Here is a 19182-nt window from a genome sequence, read left to right as displayed (position 1 = left end):
CTAAAATTACATATTTGAATTTTTTTCCTTCTTCCATGCCTTCACACCCTCCTTTCATATAAATATTATTGATCATTGTTAGCATTTATGAAAATGTGTGTGTGGATTATGGGGTTGATGTTGAGGAGAGAAGCAGACACAATAGACATAATTTAGTTTATTAATATTTTAATAGAATCTAGCATAATATTGTGCATCGGTTCTTTATTAAGTTGAATATTTCTAGTAATATTTTATGAATTTGCAGCGTCATCCATTCTATGCTCTAATGCTGTTTTATATGCGAAATGATTTGCAGGACCTGGAATTAGTTTGTACTTACATATTTTTATGACAGCCCTATGGACTTGTTCCCTATCAACTTGTTCTTAGTTTCAAGCTCATTTATTAATGTACCCGATTCATTTATTAATATTTTTGTCTATTTTTTCCAGAGCCATACATTTTTCATTGTGGAATGGGCATTTTATTTTTCTCCTAAACCTAGTTGAACGTCCTTCCCCCACTTATTCTATAAACTTCGATAGTTTGATATGTGAAAAACTAAGCCAACAATGTTTCAATTATTCTTTCTTTCTGATAATATTTGAAAACTAAGGAAAATTTTGGAATTTTTTAATAAATAAAAAAATATTTTTAAAAACAAAATATAACAACTTTATTATTTAAAACTAAAAAAGTTAGAATTTCAAAACTATATTTAATTTAAAATAGCTTATCAATGTTCTAGAATTGTTGTTGTGAAATAATATTGGTATTTGGATAAATCTTTCTAAAAATAAAAATTAAATATAAAAAGCAAAAGCATGATCTGAAGTAGTTTCTAACCTGCTTTTGTCCTATTGAAAGAAAAAATTAATTATTTTCTTTGCAAAAAATTTATATTTTAAGATTAAAATTTTCTTAGTATGCAACCAAGATATTTAACATTTAAAAGCGTGTGAAAGTAATTCTAAAATTGATATTAGGGACTTAAGGTGCATCAGTATTCAATAATAATGCAAAGATAAGTTAATTATAGGACATTTTACTTCAATCATTTGCTTCTTCACAAAAATTAGATCTTCTTAGCACAACTATATTGCAAGTTTGTGTTTCATATAGTCTTTTTTTTATTTATTTATTTTTCTGCACCATTAGTTTTTGATATATTATACGGTTGATCACTAGTAATCCAAGAATACACCAAATAAACTGTGTTCTAGTCAATCTGAAACATTTTACGGAGCTCCTAAAATGGGTTAACTCTCTGTTCCATTTAATATTTGACATCTCAGGAGCAAATCTTTATCTCCAACTTTTAATAAATTACAAAGTGAAAATTATTAACCGAAACCATACGTATAATAATGCAAATTTAAGATTATGTATCTAATTTTTATTTTTAAATTTGTTCCTCCAAATTCTAGATTCTAAATATTACCATATTTGACTTAATAAATAAGATTTTCAATTTAATACAATCTAATAAGATAAAGATAAGATAAATGCTTATGATTTTGCGGTATAAATCAAGGGCGCGCTACACATCCATGTAACCATGTAATGTAATCAAGTTGGCCCAAGTCCAAATAGAGTCACGCGCATTAATGACGAGTGAAAATACGCGCCCGAAAACCTTTCATTACTTCGCGCTCATTATGAAAAAATGTTACTTCTTCCTCAACACGAAACCGCTCATTCTCTTCGAATCTCTCTCAAAATCACTCAAACTTCAGTGACGTTCTTTGCGAAAACCACTACTGAAGAAGAATTGCGAGAAGATTTGGCAAGGAACAACCAGAAACGAATGAAAACAGCAACAGAGATTCGCCTTCCTCCTCCTCCTCATTCTCCCCCTTCTTTTTCGTGTTCCTTCTTCTTCACGTGTTTTTTCCATATCTTCATTCTTTTAGTGTTATTGCTGCTATATTTTTTTTGTCTTTTCCTCTTTCTCTCCCTAGTGAAGAAGCAGTAGAAGGTGAGGAGGAAGAGTTTTGAATTGTGCAAAATAGAAATGAACTGAAATGTCCAACTCCACTGAACCAAACATCATTCATGTGCTGAATAAAATGTCATAAATATTTAATCATCAAGAAAAATATTTCTACATGCACAAGGACTCAATTGAACACACAAACAATCAAGTAAATCAAAATGAGCAACTCCACTTAATCAAGCAACATTCATGTGCTGAATAAAACGTCATAAACATTCAATCATCAAGAATAACATTTTTCCATGCAAAAGAAGTTAACTAAACACATAACAATCAGGTGATCCGAAATGGTCAACACCACTGAACCAAACACCAATCATGTGCTGAATAAACGTGATAAGCATTCAATCAGTAAGAAAAATATTTCTGCATGCACAAGGACTCAACTGAACACATTAACAATTAAGTGAATCAAAATGAGTAACTCCACTTAACCGAGCAAAATGTTGGTGTTGTTGGTGATGATTATAACGAAAGAAGAAGAAAAACCTACGTGTGCGAATTTAAAAGAAGAAGGAGTAGGAGGAAGAGGAGGAGAAATACTATTCTTGTTTATTGAAAGTTGATCACAATTTATTCACCATATGAATATTGTTCGGTTCGGTAGTCTTTGTGATTTTGATTCACCAGATGAATATTGTTCGGTTCGATGGCCTCCTTTTACTTTGTTTAGTGTTTAAGATTATTGTGATAGTATGCAACAATCATTTTCTAGCTGTCTCAACATAATAACTTCATTCAACTGATTTGAAGTTGAATCATTTATTGTTTCCATTATTATTACGTTGAATTCAATGCAGATCAATAATGAAGAATGCAAGCAGAGAAGAAAAATGCAAACAGAAGAGAACGACGAATTTTATTAGGTTGAAGAAGAAGAACGTGAGAAGAGAACAAGGTTTACGTTGAGAAAGGTTTATCATGCAGGAGAAGGTTTACGTTATATACGTTATATGAGGCGCGTGTATAACAAACGCGTAAGGGGATTGGGGAGGTGCGCTTGATTGAAGTTACTTGGATAGCTTGAATAAAAAAATTACATGGATGTAGAGCTTTTCCCATAAAATCATTATATATATAACCATAACATTAGAGTAAAAATAAAAGATCCTAAAGCTGCAATTTTTCTTCACGTCAACTTAGTTTATTCATTACTAGTAAGCTTTCATGGTTAGAAGATCAACCTCCTATTCAATAGAACTCACATGTTCTAAAAAACCATCTTTATGGCCTATAACAGAAGAAAATTCATTTTATAATCACTTCCATATAAACTTTTGTTGTACCAATTAAATGATCCAACATAGAAAATTCACCAAGAAATCAATCTCTAAACCACATTGATGATGAATTCTCTTCTTTTACTTCCATTACTGTCAACCAAACCTTTTTGGTTCCTTGGTATAAAATTCCTAGTCATTTGCAACCTGTCACTGATGATGATAAAGAAAAATTCAAATACTTGCAAGAAATCTTCTCTTCAATGTTCTTGTCAAGTGAGCTATTAGATGAAATTATGCCTTTTATATGCCAATTTGCCAAGGAGATCATGAAAATGTCTAAATCTGTTTAACCTGACCTAGGACCCAAAAATATTTACTAATAGTAATACGTAATCAAAATAATTTTTTTTAAATTTCATATAAATCATAGAGCATTAGAACTTCATGCACCACAATATTTTTTCTACCGAAGAAGTCTCTCCATATATATATATATATATATATATATGGTTTTGCTAGGTACACAATGAATTTTGTAAATAATGTAAACAATGAATTTTAAAATTGACTTAATAAAATTAAAAAAAAAATGTTTCATCCCCAAATTACCTCATAAATCTTAACATTAGGATAACCATAGGCATACTTAGTAAATTGAACATCTAACTATTATTAACTGTACATGAGTAAATTGAATCAAAAGAAATAACAATCTAATTAAAAATAATGAACATAATCATTTGCATACCTATTGAATTAAACATCCGACATATTTATTATTCACATTGTTTACTATTTTCATTGTTTACCTATACTTTTCCATATATAAAACAAAACTTTGCTTTTGTTAAATACGTATCTGAATAGCAAAAAATTTGAAGGTCCACAAAGTTTTTTCACCAACATGGATGAAATCTTTTAATTTTACACATTGACCCAAATGGTTTATTGTATTTGTATAAAGCATTACTTTTTTACGTATTCATTTTAGTATAAACATCCTTCGTTACACAGCGTCTTTTTTGCCTTTAAGGTGTTGGATTGTTAGCTGATATAGGTGCCAGCTCAGCTTAGATATTTATAATAAAGAAGTTAGTTAAAGACTAGTTTAGTTACTAGAGTTAGAATTCTAATAGGACTAACCGTGGTTGACTTAGTGGTTTAGCAAAATATTACTAATTGTATATAAACTACACTGTAGCTTCATTACAAGTTTTTGTGACTCTTCATTATCTTCAGCAAGAAATCTTTTATTTCGTGAACTTCTTCTCTCTGCCACTCTTCTCTCACAACATTGATCCTCCTTGCAACCTCCTCTCTGCTTCACACTTTATCATGGTGCGGTGAGTGTGGAGGTTGCGAAAGTGACGAGAATCCGAGTTAGCAAAGAGAGAAGAAAGAGATTGTTGTTGAAGCTTCCCGATTCGGCCCAACTATGGCGAATGAGGAAAGTTTGGAGAATCCAAGTTCGAACATGGAAGACGTGTTCTCTTTGAGTGAAATTCAGAATCTTGCAAGACTTCTGAATCAATTTTCCAATTTTCAAAGTTTCCAGAACAGATCTGATCATTCATCCTCAAGCAATGCGAACGTGATGTTGGATCCAAGCAGCCCTTATTATCTACATCCAGGTGAGAATCCTGGAATCTCAATTGTGAATGTGACTCTTAATGCTTCGAATTATCATTCTTGGACTAGAGCAATGAGACTTGCACTCAAGTCAAAGAATAAATTATCGTTTATTGACGAATCTCTCCCCAAACCTGAAGAATCAGACATGAACTTTCTTACTTGGGAAAAATGTAATACATATGTGATAGCTTGGCTAAACTTGTCATTAAGTAGTGAAATCTCTCAAAGTGTGATTTGGAATGAGAATGCATGTGATATGTGGAATGACTTAGAGCATAGGTATCACCAAGGAGATATTTTTAGGGTTGCCGAATTAGAAGAAGAAATGTATGCTGCTAGGTAAGGGGACCTTTCTGTGACTGCCTATTTTACAAAATTAAGAACTATTTGGGAGGAATTAGAAACCTTTCAACCGATTCCGAAGTGTCTATGTGGTCCAGAATGCATTTGTGGTCTGTGAATAGTAAGAAAATACAGGAAAGTGAGGTAATTGGTGAGATTGTTGAGAGTTCTTAATGAAGAATATAGCAATGTCAGATCTCAATTGATGCTTATGAAGCCTTTACCTGACATCAACACAACATTTTCACTCTTAAACCAACAAGAGAGGCAGTTGCACTCGCCTGAGATCAATGATGCAAGAGCCCTAATGAGTTCCTCGGATTAAATTGAGAGTGAACGAGGACAACAACAATACTCAAATGCAAATAGCTTTAGAGGAGGTAGATGTCGTTTTGGAAGAGGTAGATCTGGTAGAAGAGGAAGAGGACCTCCTAAACTCTGCTCATATTGTCATAAAACTGGACACTTAGTGGACAGCTGCTACAAGAAGTATGGACCTCCTCCACACATGAGGCAGATGCAGAGGACAATAAACTGTGCAGCCACCTTATCTAGAAAGGACAGTGAAAAATCCAGTGAGGCACTGCAAACTTTAACTCAGAAAGGAGATAGTAAGACATCACATCTTCTTTTATCTCAAGAGCAAAAAGACACACTGCTTGCACTTCTCCAACAAGACAATACTCTACAGCCTAATCAAATCACCAACCCAAATCCCTCACTACAACCAGGTTTTCCAACATACACTTTAACAATGAGCTCTCAAATTTCACATATTTTGTTCACTAAAACTTTTTCACCACATACTTGGGTCATTGACAGTGGTGCAACCGATCATGTGTCATTCTCTTTAGCTAATTTTTACAGTTACCAACATATTAAACCTATTCTTGTTAAACTGCCAAATGGACATCAAACAATTACTAATATTGCTGGGACAGTAATATTTTCAAATAAGTTGTATCTCACAGGAGTGTTGTACATTCCATGCTTTACTTTCAATTTGTTATCAGTTTCTAAAGCTGCTAAACAATTGAAATGTCATTTTTCAATTTCTGACACTACTTGTGAGGTACAGGACAGGAGTACTTGGAAGATAATTGGGTATGCTAATGAGAATGGAGGCTTATACACATTGACTATTCCTGCATTAACACCACAGTCATCAAATAGCACTGCATTAATATCATCTCATCCTAAGCACACAAGCACAGTTGCTGGACACATCACTCACACTACTAGCGGCTCATCCACATTGCATATAGCTGATAGTGTAAAAGACATTACAACTTTATGGCATTTCAGACTTGGACATATTCCTATAGATAGAATGCATGTAATAAAGAGGAATTACCCTCTCATAGAATATACAAAAAATATGAAACCATGTGATTTTTGCCACTTTGCCAAGCAAAAGAATCTGCCTTTTGTAAATAGTAGAGGTAAGTATGGTTTTGGTCCCAAAAGTTTAGCGCCAGAATTGAAATCGTCCCTCTTGTAATTTTTTATTTAAAATCGTCCTTAATGTTGCATTTCATTTTAAAATCGTTCTTTCTAATAAAATTTTTTTAAATGACAAAAATACCCTTTTTTTTCCACCATTTCATTCTTCTTGTTCTTCTTCTTCCATTAACAAATTCTTCAATTCTAGATTCAAAACAATTTCAGAATAAAAATTCTTCTTCCATTAACAAAACTCAAAATTTCAAAATTTTAGATATAGTTAACAAAATTCTATTACAAGAATTAAAAATACCCAAATTTATCTTCAATTACAAAAATGAGAAACAGATTAGGAAACAAGAACAGATTAGGAAAATAAGAAACAAGAACAAAATAGGAAACAAGAACAGATTAGAAAAATCCAGAACAAGAACAAGAACAAATTAGGAAAATCCAGACCAACATCAAATTCAATAGCAACAACCAGATGCAGAAGAACAACAACCATGGATCTTGTATACAATTAACCATTAACAAAAATTCAATAACCTAAGCTAATTCAATAACAACAACAACAATTCAGCAGCAACTTTCAGCAATTCAATAACCTAAAATCAACTAACAGAAAATTAAAATCCAGCTAAACTAACCCAGAATCAAATCAAGGGGCTGGAGGGAGGGTAACAGGTAGTGGTGGCTCTGATTCCTTCTGCGACAGGGACTGAGGGAGGGAAAGCAGGGAGGCTCGCTGGCGGTGGTGAAACAGAGGAGACTCCACGTTGCTGCGTGGTGGTGAAGCAGGGGAGGCTCCACGTTGCTGCGCCATGGTGAAGCAGGAGAGGCTCACCGGTAGTGAGCTCTGGTTCGAGGAGATCTGAGACAGGGAAGAAGAGAAGGAGGGGAGAGGGTCTCGGTTGATCTGGACAAGAGAGAGGCAGCGGCTGTAGCGGTGGGACGGCGAGACTGCGGCTTCCCTTTCCCCTTCATCGTCATCATCATCAGAGTTCTGGAGGAGGCGGCGGCGACGACGAGGTCACGGCGTTCGAGGAGATCTGAGGCAGGGAAGAAGAGAAGGAGGGGAGAGGGTCGCGGTTGATCTGGACAAGAGAGAGGCAACGATTGCAGCGGCGAGACGGCGAGACTGTGGCGGCGGGACGGCGGTTTCCCTTCCCCCTTCATCGTCATCATCATCAGAGTTCTGGAGGAGGCGGCGACGATGGAGGCTCGCCGACGCCGTCCCCCTCCCCCCTTCCCTTCTCCTCCCCTCCCCTCCCCCTTCGTATACCCTTTTCTTCCACCCCCCAACACGTTTTCTTCCCCTTCCCCCCAACACGCGTTTTCTCTTTTTTTTTTAATTTTATAATTTTTATTATTAAAATAGGAATAGTGGTAGTTTAGGAATAAAACAAAAAAATTTATTAAAAAGGACGATTTTAATACGAAAAAAATATTAAGGACAATTTTATATCGAAAATTAGATGAGGGACGGTTTCGATTCTGGCACTAAACTTTTGGGACCAAAATCATACTTACCCCTAAATAGTACTACAAAATCTAATAAAATTTTTGATTTAGTGCACCTTGATGTTTGGGGCCCAATGACCACTCCTTTAACTGTTGGACATAAATATTTTCTAACTGTCGTTGATGATAAGAGCAAGTTCACTTGGCTCTATTTTATGAAACTCAAGTCTGAAGTCCAAACCTTGATAAAACAATTTGTGGCCTATGTGAAAACCCAATTTATCACAACAGTAAAGTGTTTTAGAACAGATAACGGGACTGAATTTAACTTGCACGAATTTTTCAATGATAATGGCATCATACATCAAAAATCATGTGTGGAAACACCCCAACAAAATGGGGTGGTTGAGAGAAAGCATCAGCACCTCTTGGGCATGGCTAGAGCTTTATTATTTCACTCTTCAATTCCAAAATGCTTCTGGACATATGCAGTTGGGCACGCTGCCCATCTCATAAATAGAATACCCAGCTCAAATCTAATGAACAAATCTCCTTATGAAATTTTATTTGAAAAATCTCCAAGTATAATGGAAATGAAGGTCTTCAGGTGTCTAGCCTATGCCACTACACTAACCACTTATAGAAAGAAATTTGACAAAAGAGGAAGAAAATGTGTTTTCTTAGGCTATAAGCATAACACATAAGGTTTTGTTTTGCATGACTTACATACACGGGAATTGTTTATATCTAGACATGTTCAATTCTATGAGAATGTATTTCCTTTTCATATTAATGCTACTCCTGATTATTGTCAAGCATTGAACTCATCTAATGACAATGACACAAATAAGAAAATTTTTAATATGCATCAATATGATGATTCTTTGAATTGTGAACTGTATCATGCATCCAAGTATCATGGTGATCCCTTACACATCACACCATCTCATGAGCATTTTGAGGAAGTCATCCCTCACCCTCCAAAATTGCATAATACCCCTGCATCATTTAATGATAACAATGCATCCCTTGATCATCAAAACACTGCATCATCATCTTCCATGACTCAACATCTAGCTCCTAGAAAATCATCTAGAATTAAGAACCCCCTGCATACTTACAGGATTACAAATGCTCTACCATTCTAGCTACATTAGCATATTCATCTGCCAATAAGTATCCTTTTTCAAAATATGTTTCTTACAATAGGCTATTCCCAAAATTTAAAAATTTCTCACTAGCCATAGCAGCCATCTCAGAACCCAAAACCTTTGATGAAGCTGTGAAACTGAATTGTTGGCAAAATGCAATCAATGACGAGCTTCGAGCTCTTGAGAATAATAGAACATGGACTATTAGTAGCTTACCTCCTAGGAAGAATATTATCGATTCAAAATGGGTCTTTAAGGTGAAGTTTAATGCCGATGGAACTGTAGAAAGACACAAAGCACGATTGGTTGCAAAGAGGTTTACCCAAACAGCCGGTTTTGACTATTTCCACACATTTAGTCCAGTGGTATGCATGACTACTCTGAGAGTTCTATTGTCCATTGCTGTCCCAAAGAGATAGTTTCTACAACAATTGGACATTAATACTGCTTTTCTCCATGAGGATCTACCTGAAGAGGTCTACATGAAGGTTCCTCAGGGTTTGCAAGCACCTCGTGGTTCGGTTTGTAAACTGAACAAGTCGCTATATGGTTTGAAGCAAGCGAGCCGACAGTGGAACACCAAGCTTGTTTCAGTCCTTGCAGAATCTGGGTACACACAATCAAAGTCTGACTATTCATTGTTCACCAAGTGAACAACTTCAGGTTTTACTACGATTCTAGCATATGTAGACGATCTCGTGTTGGCAGGGGATGATGCTAAAGAAATTGAGAGCATCAAATCTGTTCTGGATGCCAGATTCAGTATCAAAGATTTAGGAAAGCTCAAATATTTCCTAGGTATGGAGGTTGCTTATAACAAACATGGACTTGCCTTATATCAAAAGAAGTACACTACGGATCTCTTGGAGGAATTTGGGTTACTAGAGGCAAAACCAGCTTCGACGCCGATGGACTATTCCATTCACCTTTCTAAGACTTCAGGGGAATCCCTATCTGAACCTACTTTGTATAGAAAACTCATTGGTAAGTTGCAATACCATACCAACACAAGACTCGACATAGCCTTTGCGGTTGGAAAATTAAGTCAATATTTGGAGTCTCCCACCAATGAAAACTACAAAGCAACTCTACGAATTTTGAGATACTTAAAAAATACTCCTTCTACTGGTCTATTCTTCCCTATTGCTACAGATTTTAAACTCTTAGGTTTTGCAGACGCTGATTGGGCAACATGCCCCGATACCCGACGGTCAGTTTCTGGATACTGTTTCTTTTTGGGCACAACATTGATTTCATGGAAGAGTAGTAAGCAACTGACAGTATCAAGGTCCTCATCTGAAGCCGAATACCGAGCCTTAGCAAATGCAACATGTGAAGGCTTCTGGTTACTTCGACTACTGCAAGTGTTTGGAGTTAATCATGAAGAACCTCTCACCCTCTATAGTGATAGCCAATCTGCCTTGGCTATGGCAGCCAACCCTGTTCTGCACGAGCGTACGAAACACATAAAAGTGGACTGCCATATAGTTCGTGACAAAGCTCATGAGGGTATCATCAAACTGTCTTCCTGTGACCTCTAACAATCAAACAACTGATCTATTTACTAAAACACTAGCTCCGGGGCCTTTCAATTCATGCTGTTCCAAACTAGGATTGTTGGACATTCACACTCCTAACACTCCTAGTTTGAGGGGGATGTTAGCTGATATAGGTGCCAGCTCAGCTTAGATATAATAAAGAAGTTAGTTAGAGACTAGTTTAGTTACTAGAGTTAGAATTCTAATAGGACTAACCGTGGTTGACTTAGTGGTTTAGCAAAATATTACTAATTGTATATAAACTACTCTGTAGCTTCATTACAAGTTTTTGTGACTCTCCATTATCTTCAGCAAGAAATCTTTTACTTCGTGAACTTCTTCTCTCTGCCACTCTTCTCTCACAACATTAATCCTCCTTGCAACCTCCTCTCTACTTCATACTTTATCATGGATATAATTTTTTTTAACGCAAATATTAGTTCAGGTAGAATCAAACAGGTTCAACGAGAATTAAAAACCAAATGTAATTATTGCAAGCAATATTTAGTAAATTATTTATTTAATTAACTTTTAAGTACAATGACTATATATTTAGTTAGTTAGTTATTTAATTTTTAGAATGTAAAAAGTGCAATTTAATTTTAGATATTTAAATTGGTATATCTTTAATTTTACTGAAAATAATTTTTATTAAATTTTAATAATAAATTATTAAAGATATTTAATTAAATATTAATAATAAAACCTTTCACTTGACTTATTACGGACTATGAACATATTAATTAAAGATTATGTATGAAGTCAAAATTATGTTTCAAGAATCAGAAATTGAAAGTTTTTAATATATATAACAATTGTTTGGGGTCAATTCGAAAATCCAAATAATTTCAAAATAAAAGAGATAATTTTTTTTAAATGACTTAACCCAATAAACACCGTTAAGATTGTGTACATAAGAAACATTTGTCCGTTTCTTAAGAATTTAACTAATATTGATAAAAAATCTCACGTCATCATTGAATCACTCATCTTTAACAACATGTACTCAAAATGTGAAAAACTTTTTTTTGTCAAGATGTTAGTTCTATAATCACTAAAAAAATGTTAGTTCTATATTCATCTTCTATATTCCATTATTCCAATAATAAAGTAATTTATTAAAATTTTTAATTCATTTTTTTAATTATTTTTAAGTCAATTTTTTTATAACAAAAAAATCAAAGAAAAAAAATCCTAATCTAAAAAGAAAGACATATTTTTATTTTTAATATTAAATTAACAATAATATTTATAAATTTCTATGATATTTTTTTAAGACGTAAAATAATTTAATTTAAAAAATAAAAATCCAAACGCATGATTTTTGTAGTCGAATTTTTTAATTTATGTTTAAAATATTAAAAAAAATTGGAGTACCTCTTTTCATATCTAAATGTTTTAGTCAAAGAGGAGAGGCAAGAAGGGATACCTTCCATCACAAAAAAAAAAAAACCTAGCCTCTATTGAGGTTTTCTTCCTCGTGCTGTGACACTGCGGCCGTCTAACTGCCGTCGTCGAAGCTGAACCAGCCCTCTTCATCCACTGCCATAACATCAGTGTTGTTGAATGTCGTCTCTGTCGTCACGTGGCGTTCGATGTGTTCGGCGGCCGTCGGTGCTTCTGGTTCCCTGGCATGGGACTTCGTATGTGTTCGCAGCCGTCACGGTCTGTAGCGTTACCGCCGTTCCCGTCGCCGTTGCACCGTGTCTGGTCGCCAAGTTTTCCCTTCAGTTTTGAGCTTCGTCGTATCTTCCCCTTATTTGCGCCAGCTAGCCGTATCTTCGCCACGATTTTGCCCTCTGTTTTGGTTGAGCCTCCTCTGCGGCATTGCCGTACTTCCTCCGCCGTTCAGCCATGATAGGAGCTCCCTATCCATTGATTGTTCCAGGATTTGACCTCCAGAAGAAGTGTGTTCGAGTCTCAGAATTTAGTGAAGTGATTTCTTTTCCTTGTTCTCTTGTTCTTTCCTGTATTTAGGTTCTTGTCAGGTCTTTATTGATGTTGTTCGTTGGACTTAGCTATTTTAAATGTTGTTGTGGTGATGTTCTGAGTTCATGATATTGTTATTGTTAATTTGGTAATTCAAAGACAGAACACTAAAAGTGCAGAAGAATAGAGAGAGCAAAAGACAATGACCAATGAGTGAAAAGAATGTTATATTCTTCTTGCATTACAAATAAAAATGGTAGCTATATATATACAATAGGACTGAAACTACAGCTCATTATTGAGTGGTAAAACTTGGGTAATTCTATGATTGGCAACATCTTTTACAGCAAGGCAAAAAAGATGTTTCTGGAATTATGGTGGTACAGTTTCTGATAAGGTTGAAATTGTGCTGTTGAGTTGTAGGTTGGTTTTGGGTGATTCTTTCTTTTTGTCTTGTACTGGCTTTGTGGTGTGGTTTGTTAGCCCCCCGCAAGCTGATGATTGAAAGATATCTTTCAATCCCAGCTTGGATATGTTGACAGTGAAAAGGCGGGGTGGTAGTGCTTTGGTGAAGACATCCACAAGTTGGTTGGAGGAGGAAACGGGAAGGAGGTGCAAAAGTCCAGCTTGAACTTTTTCGCGAACTAAGTGGCAATCCACTTCGAGATGTTTAGTTCTCTCATGGAAGACAGGGTTGGCAGCGATGTGGAGGGCGCTTTGATTATCACAGTATAGCGCGGGTGGGCGGATGCAGTTGATGTTGAGAGCCTGAAACAAGTTGAGTAGCCATAGTAATTCCTTGGTAGTTGTAGAGAGAGCTCGATACTCAGCTTCGGCTGAGGAACAAGATATTGTGTCCTGTTTCTTGATTTTTCAGGATATGAGAGATTTTCCAAGGAAGAAACAATATCCAGTGGTAGATCGGCGAGTGTCGGGGCAGCGTCCCAAATCGGCATCACTAAAACCAGAGATTTGGAGCGGGGAGTCCCTTGGAAAAAAGATGCCTTTGCCTGGCAATCCTTTTAAGTATTTGAGAATGCGGATGGCTGCATTAAAGTGAATTTTGCTTGGGTTATGGACAAATTGGCTCAATTGTTGAGTAGCAAAGGTAATGTCAGGCCTGGTTGTGGTGAGGTAAATGAGGCGGCCAATGAGCCGTCGGTAGGCAGTGATATCATCAAGGGGTTCTCCGGTGTTTTGGCTGAGGCGAATGGAGTCATCCATTGGGGTAGACGAGGATTTGGCAACGGTAAGGCCAGCATCAATGATAATGTCCAAACAGTATTTTCGTTGGCAAAGGTAGAGGCCAGCAGCTGAATGCGCTACCTCAATGCCAAGAAAATATTTAAGTGTGCCAAGATCCTTAATTTTGAACTTAGAATCTAAGGCAGCCTTAATGGATTCAATCTCAGAAACAGAGCTACCAGTGACGACTATATCATCGACATAGACAAGGAGGGCAGTAAATGCTTTACCAGATTCTTTGAAAAACAGGCTGTAATCCGTCAGGGTCTGCTGGTATCCACACGAGAGTAAAAAGGAGCTGAGCTTCTCATACCATTGTCTTCCTGATTGTTTAAGGCCATACAAAGACTTCCTTAAATGACAACACTGACCAGGCTTGGAAGGTGTTAAACCAGGTGGCAAGCTCATGTACACAGTTTCAAGGAGGTCACCATGGAGGTAGGCGTTGTGGACGTCTAACTGGTGCAGTGTCCAATTATTGATGGAGGCCAGAGCAAGGAGGACTCGAATGGTGGTGATCTTTACCACCGGAGAAAAGATTTCGAGGTAATCCACCCCTTCAATTTGTGCATATCCTTTTGCCACCAGTCGCACTTTGTGGCATTCAATGCTGCCATCGGGCTGGCGTTTGATGCGATAGACCTAGCGACAACCTATGGGCTTCACATCAGCGGGAGTGTCGACAATGTCCCAAGTCTGATTTTGTTCTAGGGCCAAAATTTCAGCTCGCATGGCGTCACGCCAACATGGCTGAGTTTTGGCATCTGCAAATGTTCGTGGCTCGGCTTCTGTGGAGACAGAGAAGAGGAAGCGTCGGTGATGGGGTGAGACTCGTGTATACGAGAGTGAGTGTGAGATTGGATGCTGGCATCTTGAAGATGGTTGGTGCGGCGTTGTGAGAGAGAGATTGCAATAGTAGTCTGCCAAGTTGCGCGGTGGGGCATGGGTTCTATTGGAGCGGCGGGGTGCAACAGAAATGGGTAGTGTGGTTGGGGTTGTGGGAAGAGTGGACGAGGTGGTTTGGGCTGAGAAAGTGATAGAAGAAGGAATTAGACTTGTGTTTGTGTGGGGGAGGGGAGTTCCATCGTTGTTGGTTTGAGCCGTTGTGGGTGTTTGAATTGTGCTTGATGAAGGTTGGGATGTTGCTAAGTGTGGTGGTTGTGGATTGGGTTCTTCAAAGATGGTGGGTGATTGGGGAAGGATGTTGGGAGGGTTGGAGGGGTTTTGGTCAGGTTTAGTTTGTTTGTGAAAAGGGAGGCATGACTCAATGAATTGGACATTTCTAGAGATAAAAATCTCACGGGTGTCTAAGTCTAGTATGATGAAGCCTTTTGTGCCGGTTTTGAAACCTATGAAAACACCTCTTCTAGCACGGGGATCAAACTTTGAACGGTGGTTGGTGAGGGTGGAGGCATAGCATAAGCATCCAAAAACTTTGAGTGAGTGAAAATCAGGTGGTTTGTGGAAGAGAAGTTGAAATGGAGTTTTGTTTTGAATGATTGGTGAGGGAACTCTGTTTATTAAGAAGACAGCATGGTTTACAGCATAGGACCAAAAGGATGGGGGGAGGTTTGATTGGAACATTAAAGCTCTAGCGACATTGAGTATGTGTTGGTGTTTGCGTTCTACCCTTCCGTTTTGTTGTGGTGTTTCGACACAAGACTTTTGGTGGTGAATGCCTTTTTTGGCATAAAAATCATTAAGGAATTCAGGGCCATTGTCGGATCTAATGGTTTTGACATTGGTGTCAAATTGATTTTTGACTAAGGCGATGAAGTTCTGAATTTTTGTGCCAACTTCTCCTTTTGATTTTAGTAAGATTATCCAAGTAAATATACTAAAATCATCAATAATAGTTAAAAAATATTTGTGCCCATGTATTGATATTTTGGAAAAAGGCCCCCAAATGTCTAAATGTATTAATTCAAAAGGTTTGGATGCATTATTTGTACTCAAAGGAAAAGACAATCGCTTTTGTTTTGCCATATGACAGACATCACAAGATTCATTGACATGTGGATTAATAAAAGGAAATTGATGGTGGAGTTCTCTTAATCTTTGGTCCGAGAGGTGGCCTAGCCTACAATGCCATACATTGCTATCTGTGATTGGGGTTGGGATGAAGTTGTTAACATTGGCTAAGTTGGTGGAACTATTGGTCCTAATGGGTTTTTGTGGTTGCAACTTTTCGGCTAGGTAGTACAATCCATCTCTCAATTCAGCCGAACCAATCATCTTCAAGGATTTCGCATCCTGTATTTGGCAGAAAAATTCAGAGAAGAGTAATTGACATGAGAGAGTTGTGATTAGTTTAGAGATAGATAAAATATTGAAGGTGAAACTAGGAATATATAAAACGTTGTGCAAAGTTAGGTGTGGTGAGAAATTTATTAACCCACAATAGTGTGTAGTGATAATGGAATTATTTGGAAGGTAAACATGTATCGGTTTGATCTTGTGGTGCATTTGAAAATATGATAATGAAGAACAGATATGGTCAGTAGCTCCTGAATCTAGTATCCATTTGCCATTGTTGTGTGAGCTTATAGAAGGTGTGTTAGGTGATAAATGGGATGAGAAATGAAAAGAACAATATGCAGTGTTTGTATGTGTAACAGTGATACCAGACTTGGCCTCAGATGGCCTATGTTGACTTTGTGGTGTGGGTTTGTCTGCAAACTGCTGCCCATGAACATTGTGGAGAATAGCTAAGAGAGATTGGTATTGGGCTTGTGACAAACTAGGCCCAGAAGTTGGGTAGGTCTCTTCTTTGCTTCATCCGGTTTTGCTGAGTTGTTGTTGATATGAGGAATTAGGGTTGGCGGCAGCGGCATTGGTGTAGGAGGCGGTGGAGTTGCTGCGATCATTGAACCGAGGACGGCCGGGGTAGCGTGGGTGGCCAGGTGGATAGCCGTGCTTGCCGTAGCACTCGTCGACGGTGTGGCCGGTTCCCCCACAGTAGACGTATACTTTTTCGGCTCCACTGCATCCACCATTGGTGATGCGTCCGCGGCCGCGCCCGGGATTTAGGCGTCGTTGTGGCGTGATAACGGCGTTGGTGAGGAAGATCGGCTCGTCGAGAACACTACCGCCTCCTTGGAGTTGGCGCTCGTGTTGAATCACCATGTTGAAGACTTTGCTTTCTGGTGGAAGGGGGTCAATGAGCAAGATTTGGGATCGAACGACAGTGAAGTGGTCGTCTAGGCCTTTGAGGAACCGAATGATGAAGTTTTGGTCGTGGTAAGACCGAGCCGGGCATATGCAGGGTTTGACGGGGCGGTACGTGTCGTGCTCTTCCCATAGTGCTCGGAGGGCGGTGTGGTATTGAGTGACGGAGAGAGATCCTTGCTTGAGGCCATAAATTTGTTCTTATAGCTCAGCAACACGGAGCAAGTCTCCTTGTGAGAATCTGTTGCGAAGATCTTCCCAAATTGCTTCTGCATAGTCGAAATAAATGACGCTCTGAGCAATGGGCGCTGAGAGGGAATTGAAAATCCAGGAGGAGACCAATGTGTTGCATCTACGGCAGGAAGGGAAGAGCGGGTCATCGGTGGTTGGAGTTGGGATGGTTCCATCCAAAAAACCTATCTTGTTCTTTGAGATAAGTGCAATGGAGAAAGCACGAGACCATTGATGGTAGTTGTCGCCGGTGAGTGGCGGAGAGACGAGGACAGTAGAGGGTGTTTCACTTGGGTGAATATAGTATGGACTGGATGGTGATTGGGTAACATCAATTTTTTCTTGGTTGTTCTGAGACATGGTGTGGATGTGCAGCAGGCCCCTATTGGAGCTCTGATACCATCAAAGACGGAACACTAAAAGTGCAGAAAAATAGAGAGAGCAAAAGACAATGACCAATGAGTGAAAAGAATGTTATATTCTTCTTGCATTACAAATAAAAATGGTAGCTATATATATACAATAGGGCTGAAACTACAGCTCATTATTGAGTGGTGAAACTTGGGTAATTCTATGATTGGCAACATCTTTTACAGCAAGGCAAAAAAGATGTTTCTAGAATTATGGTGGTACAGTTTCTGATAAGGTTGGAATTGTGCTGCTGAGTTGTAGGTTGATTTTGGGTGATTCTTTCTTTTTTTCTTGTACTGGCTTTGTGGTGTGGTTTGTTAGTAATCAATAGAATTTTTGTTGAGGCGCTGTTATTCGACTGTGTGAGTGTTAGGTTGCTATATTTTTGTGGAGTTGTTAATCTAAATAATGATTTTGATCTTAGTTCATGTGTGTATCACCTAATGATTCGGTAATTTGATCAATTGTTCTTGAGGTGCTGTTCTGTGGCCTGTGTTTATTAGGTTGCTGTGTTTTTTACCAGTTATTAAGTTGAATAATTATTCGGATCCGACTTTACTTTTCATCTTGTTAATTTGTTCATATGACCAGATAATGTTGTTGGGTTGCTCTTTTTGATCTGGTGATTGTTAATATGTGGAATTGTTGTGATTTTCTGTTCTATTTTTGACAACGTTGGTGTAATGAGAGAATAGCTGAAAATGTTCCAATTTCTTTCCCTCTGGGCTAGTCAATGTTTCGTTGGAGAGCGAGGGAGGTGACGGGGCGAGAGTGTTCCCGTTGAGGCTGCAGTGTGAAGGTGGGGTTTGGCAATGGTGGGAGACTGAAAAGTTAAGGTTTTGAGGTGTGAGTTTCTGAAGAGAAGGAAGGGATGGGAGGGTCTGTATGGAGAGGTCGCTGAGTAGGGTAGGAGTGGTGCTGTTACTGCTTTCTTGAGAGGTTGTGGAAGAATTGAAAATTTGAAATCATATCTATAATAATGCAAATTTAAGATTATGTATCTAATCTGTTTTTTTTTTTTTTAATTTGTCTCTCCAAATCCTAGATTCTAAATCTTACCATATTTGACTTAGTAAATAAGATTTTAAATCTAAAACAATCTAATAAGATAAGATAACATAAGATAAACATTTATGATTTTGTTGTATGAAATCATTATATATATAACCATAATATTAGAGTAAAAACAAAAGATCCTAAAGCTACAATTTTTCTTCATTGTCAACTTAGTTTATTAATTAATAGTAAGCTTTCATGGCTAAGGTATCAACCTCCTATTGTAACACCCTACCATACAGAGTCTTATGCTTAAGTCATAATTCAGAGATGGCAAGGTATTACGACCTCTATAACATAAATTTAGTACGTATAGTAGTATGAATGATTGATTATAACTAGGAGCCTTTGTAGAAAAAGGGGTAAACAAA

At 37.4% G+C, this 19182-nt stretch overlaps 3 protein-coding genes across 4 annotated transcripts in view; 2 read left to right on the top strand and 1 right to left on the bottom strand.

Annotated features, from left to right (window-relative positions):
• The window catches only part of LOC107623457 (uncharacterized), a 54406-nt gene that overhangs the window by 16939 nt on the left and 18285 nt on the right, over positions 1-19182 (top strand). The gene's annotated exons all lie outside the window — the stretch shown is intronic.
• On the top strand, positions 4637-7449 carry LOC148579205 (uncharacterized). Its single transcript, XM_088489195.1, has 3 exons — positions 4637-5172; positions 5653-6617; positions 7337-7449. Exons 1-3 carry the CDS (start codon positions 4637-4639, stop codon positions 7447-7449), a joined length of 1614 nt encoding a protein of 537 aa, XP_088345321.1.
• On the bottom strand, positions 16721-17704 carry LOC148579204 (uncharacterized). The gene is made up of 2 exons (XM_088489193.1): positions 17453-17704; positions 16721-17293 (listed from the first exon to the last, which is right to left on the bottom strand). The coding sequence occupies exons 1-2, from the start codon at positions 17702-17704 to the stop codon at positions 16721-16723; spliced, it is 825 nt and encodes a 274-aa protein (XP_088345319.1).

Source organism: Arachis ipaensis, chromosome B10, assembly GCF_059453495.1.
Source record: "Arachis ipaensis isolate K30076 ecotype BB chromosome B10, ASM5945349v1, whole genome shotgun sequence".
Classification (NCBI taxonomy): Eukaryota; Viridiplantae; Streptophyta; class Magnoliopsida; order Fabales; family Fabaceae; genus Arachis; species Arachis ipaensis.
Note: the sequence above shows the minus strand (reverse complement) of the source record. Positions and strands in the feature narration are given on the sequence as shown.

Excerpts from the sequence above, each read along its gene's own strand:
- LOC148579204 (XM_088489193.1), bottom strand. The coding sequence starts at position 17,704 with ATGTCTCAGAACAACCAAGAAAAAATTGATGTTACCCAATCACCATCC. Across the intron at positions 17,294-17,452 it reads GCCGTAGATGCAACACATTG|CAAGGATCTCTCTCCGTCAC; the intron begins GTCTCCTCCTGG and ends TATGGCCTCAAG.
- LOC148579205 (XM_088489195.1), top strand. The coding sequence starts at position 4,637 with ATGGCGAATGAGGAAAGTTTGGAGAATCCAAGTTCGAACATGGAAGAC. Across the intron at positions 5,173-5,652 it reads GAAGAAATGTATGCTGCTAG|CTGCTACAAGAAGTATGGAC; the intron begins GTAAGGGGACCT and ends CTTAGTGGACAG. Across the intron at positions 6,618-7,336 it reads GCCTTTTGTAAATAGTAGAG|GGACTGAGGGAGGGAAAGCA; the intron begins GTAAGTATGGTT and ends CTTCTGCGACAG.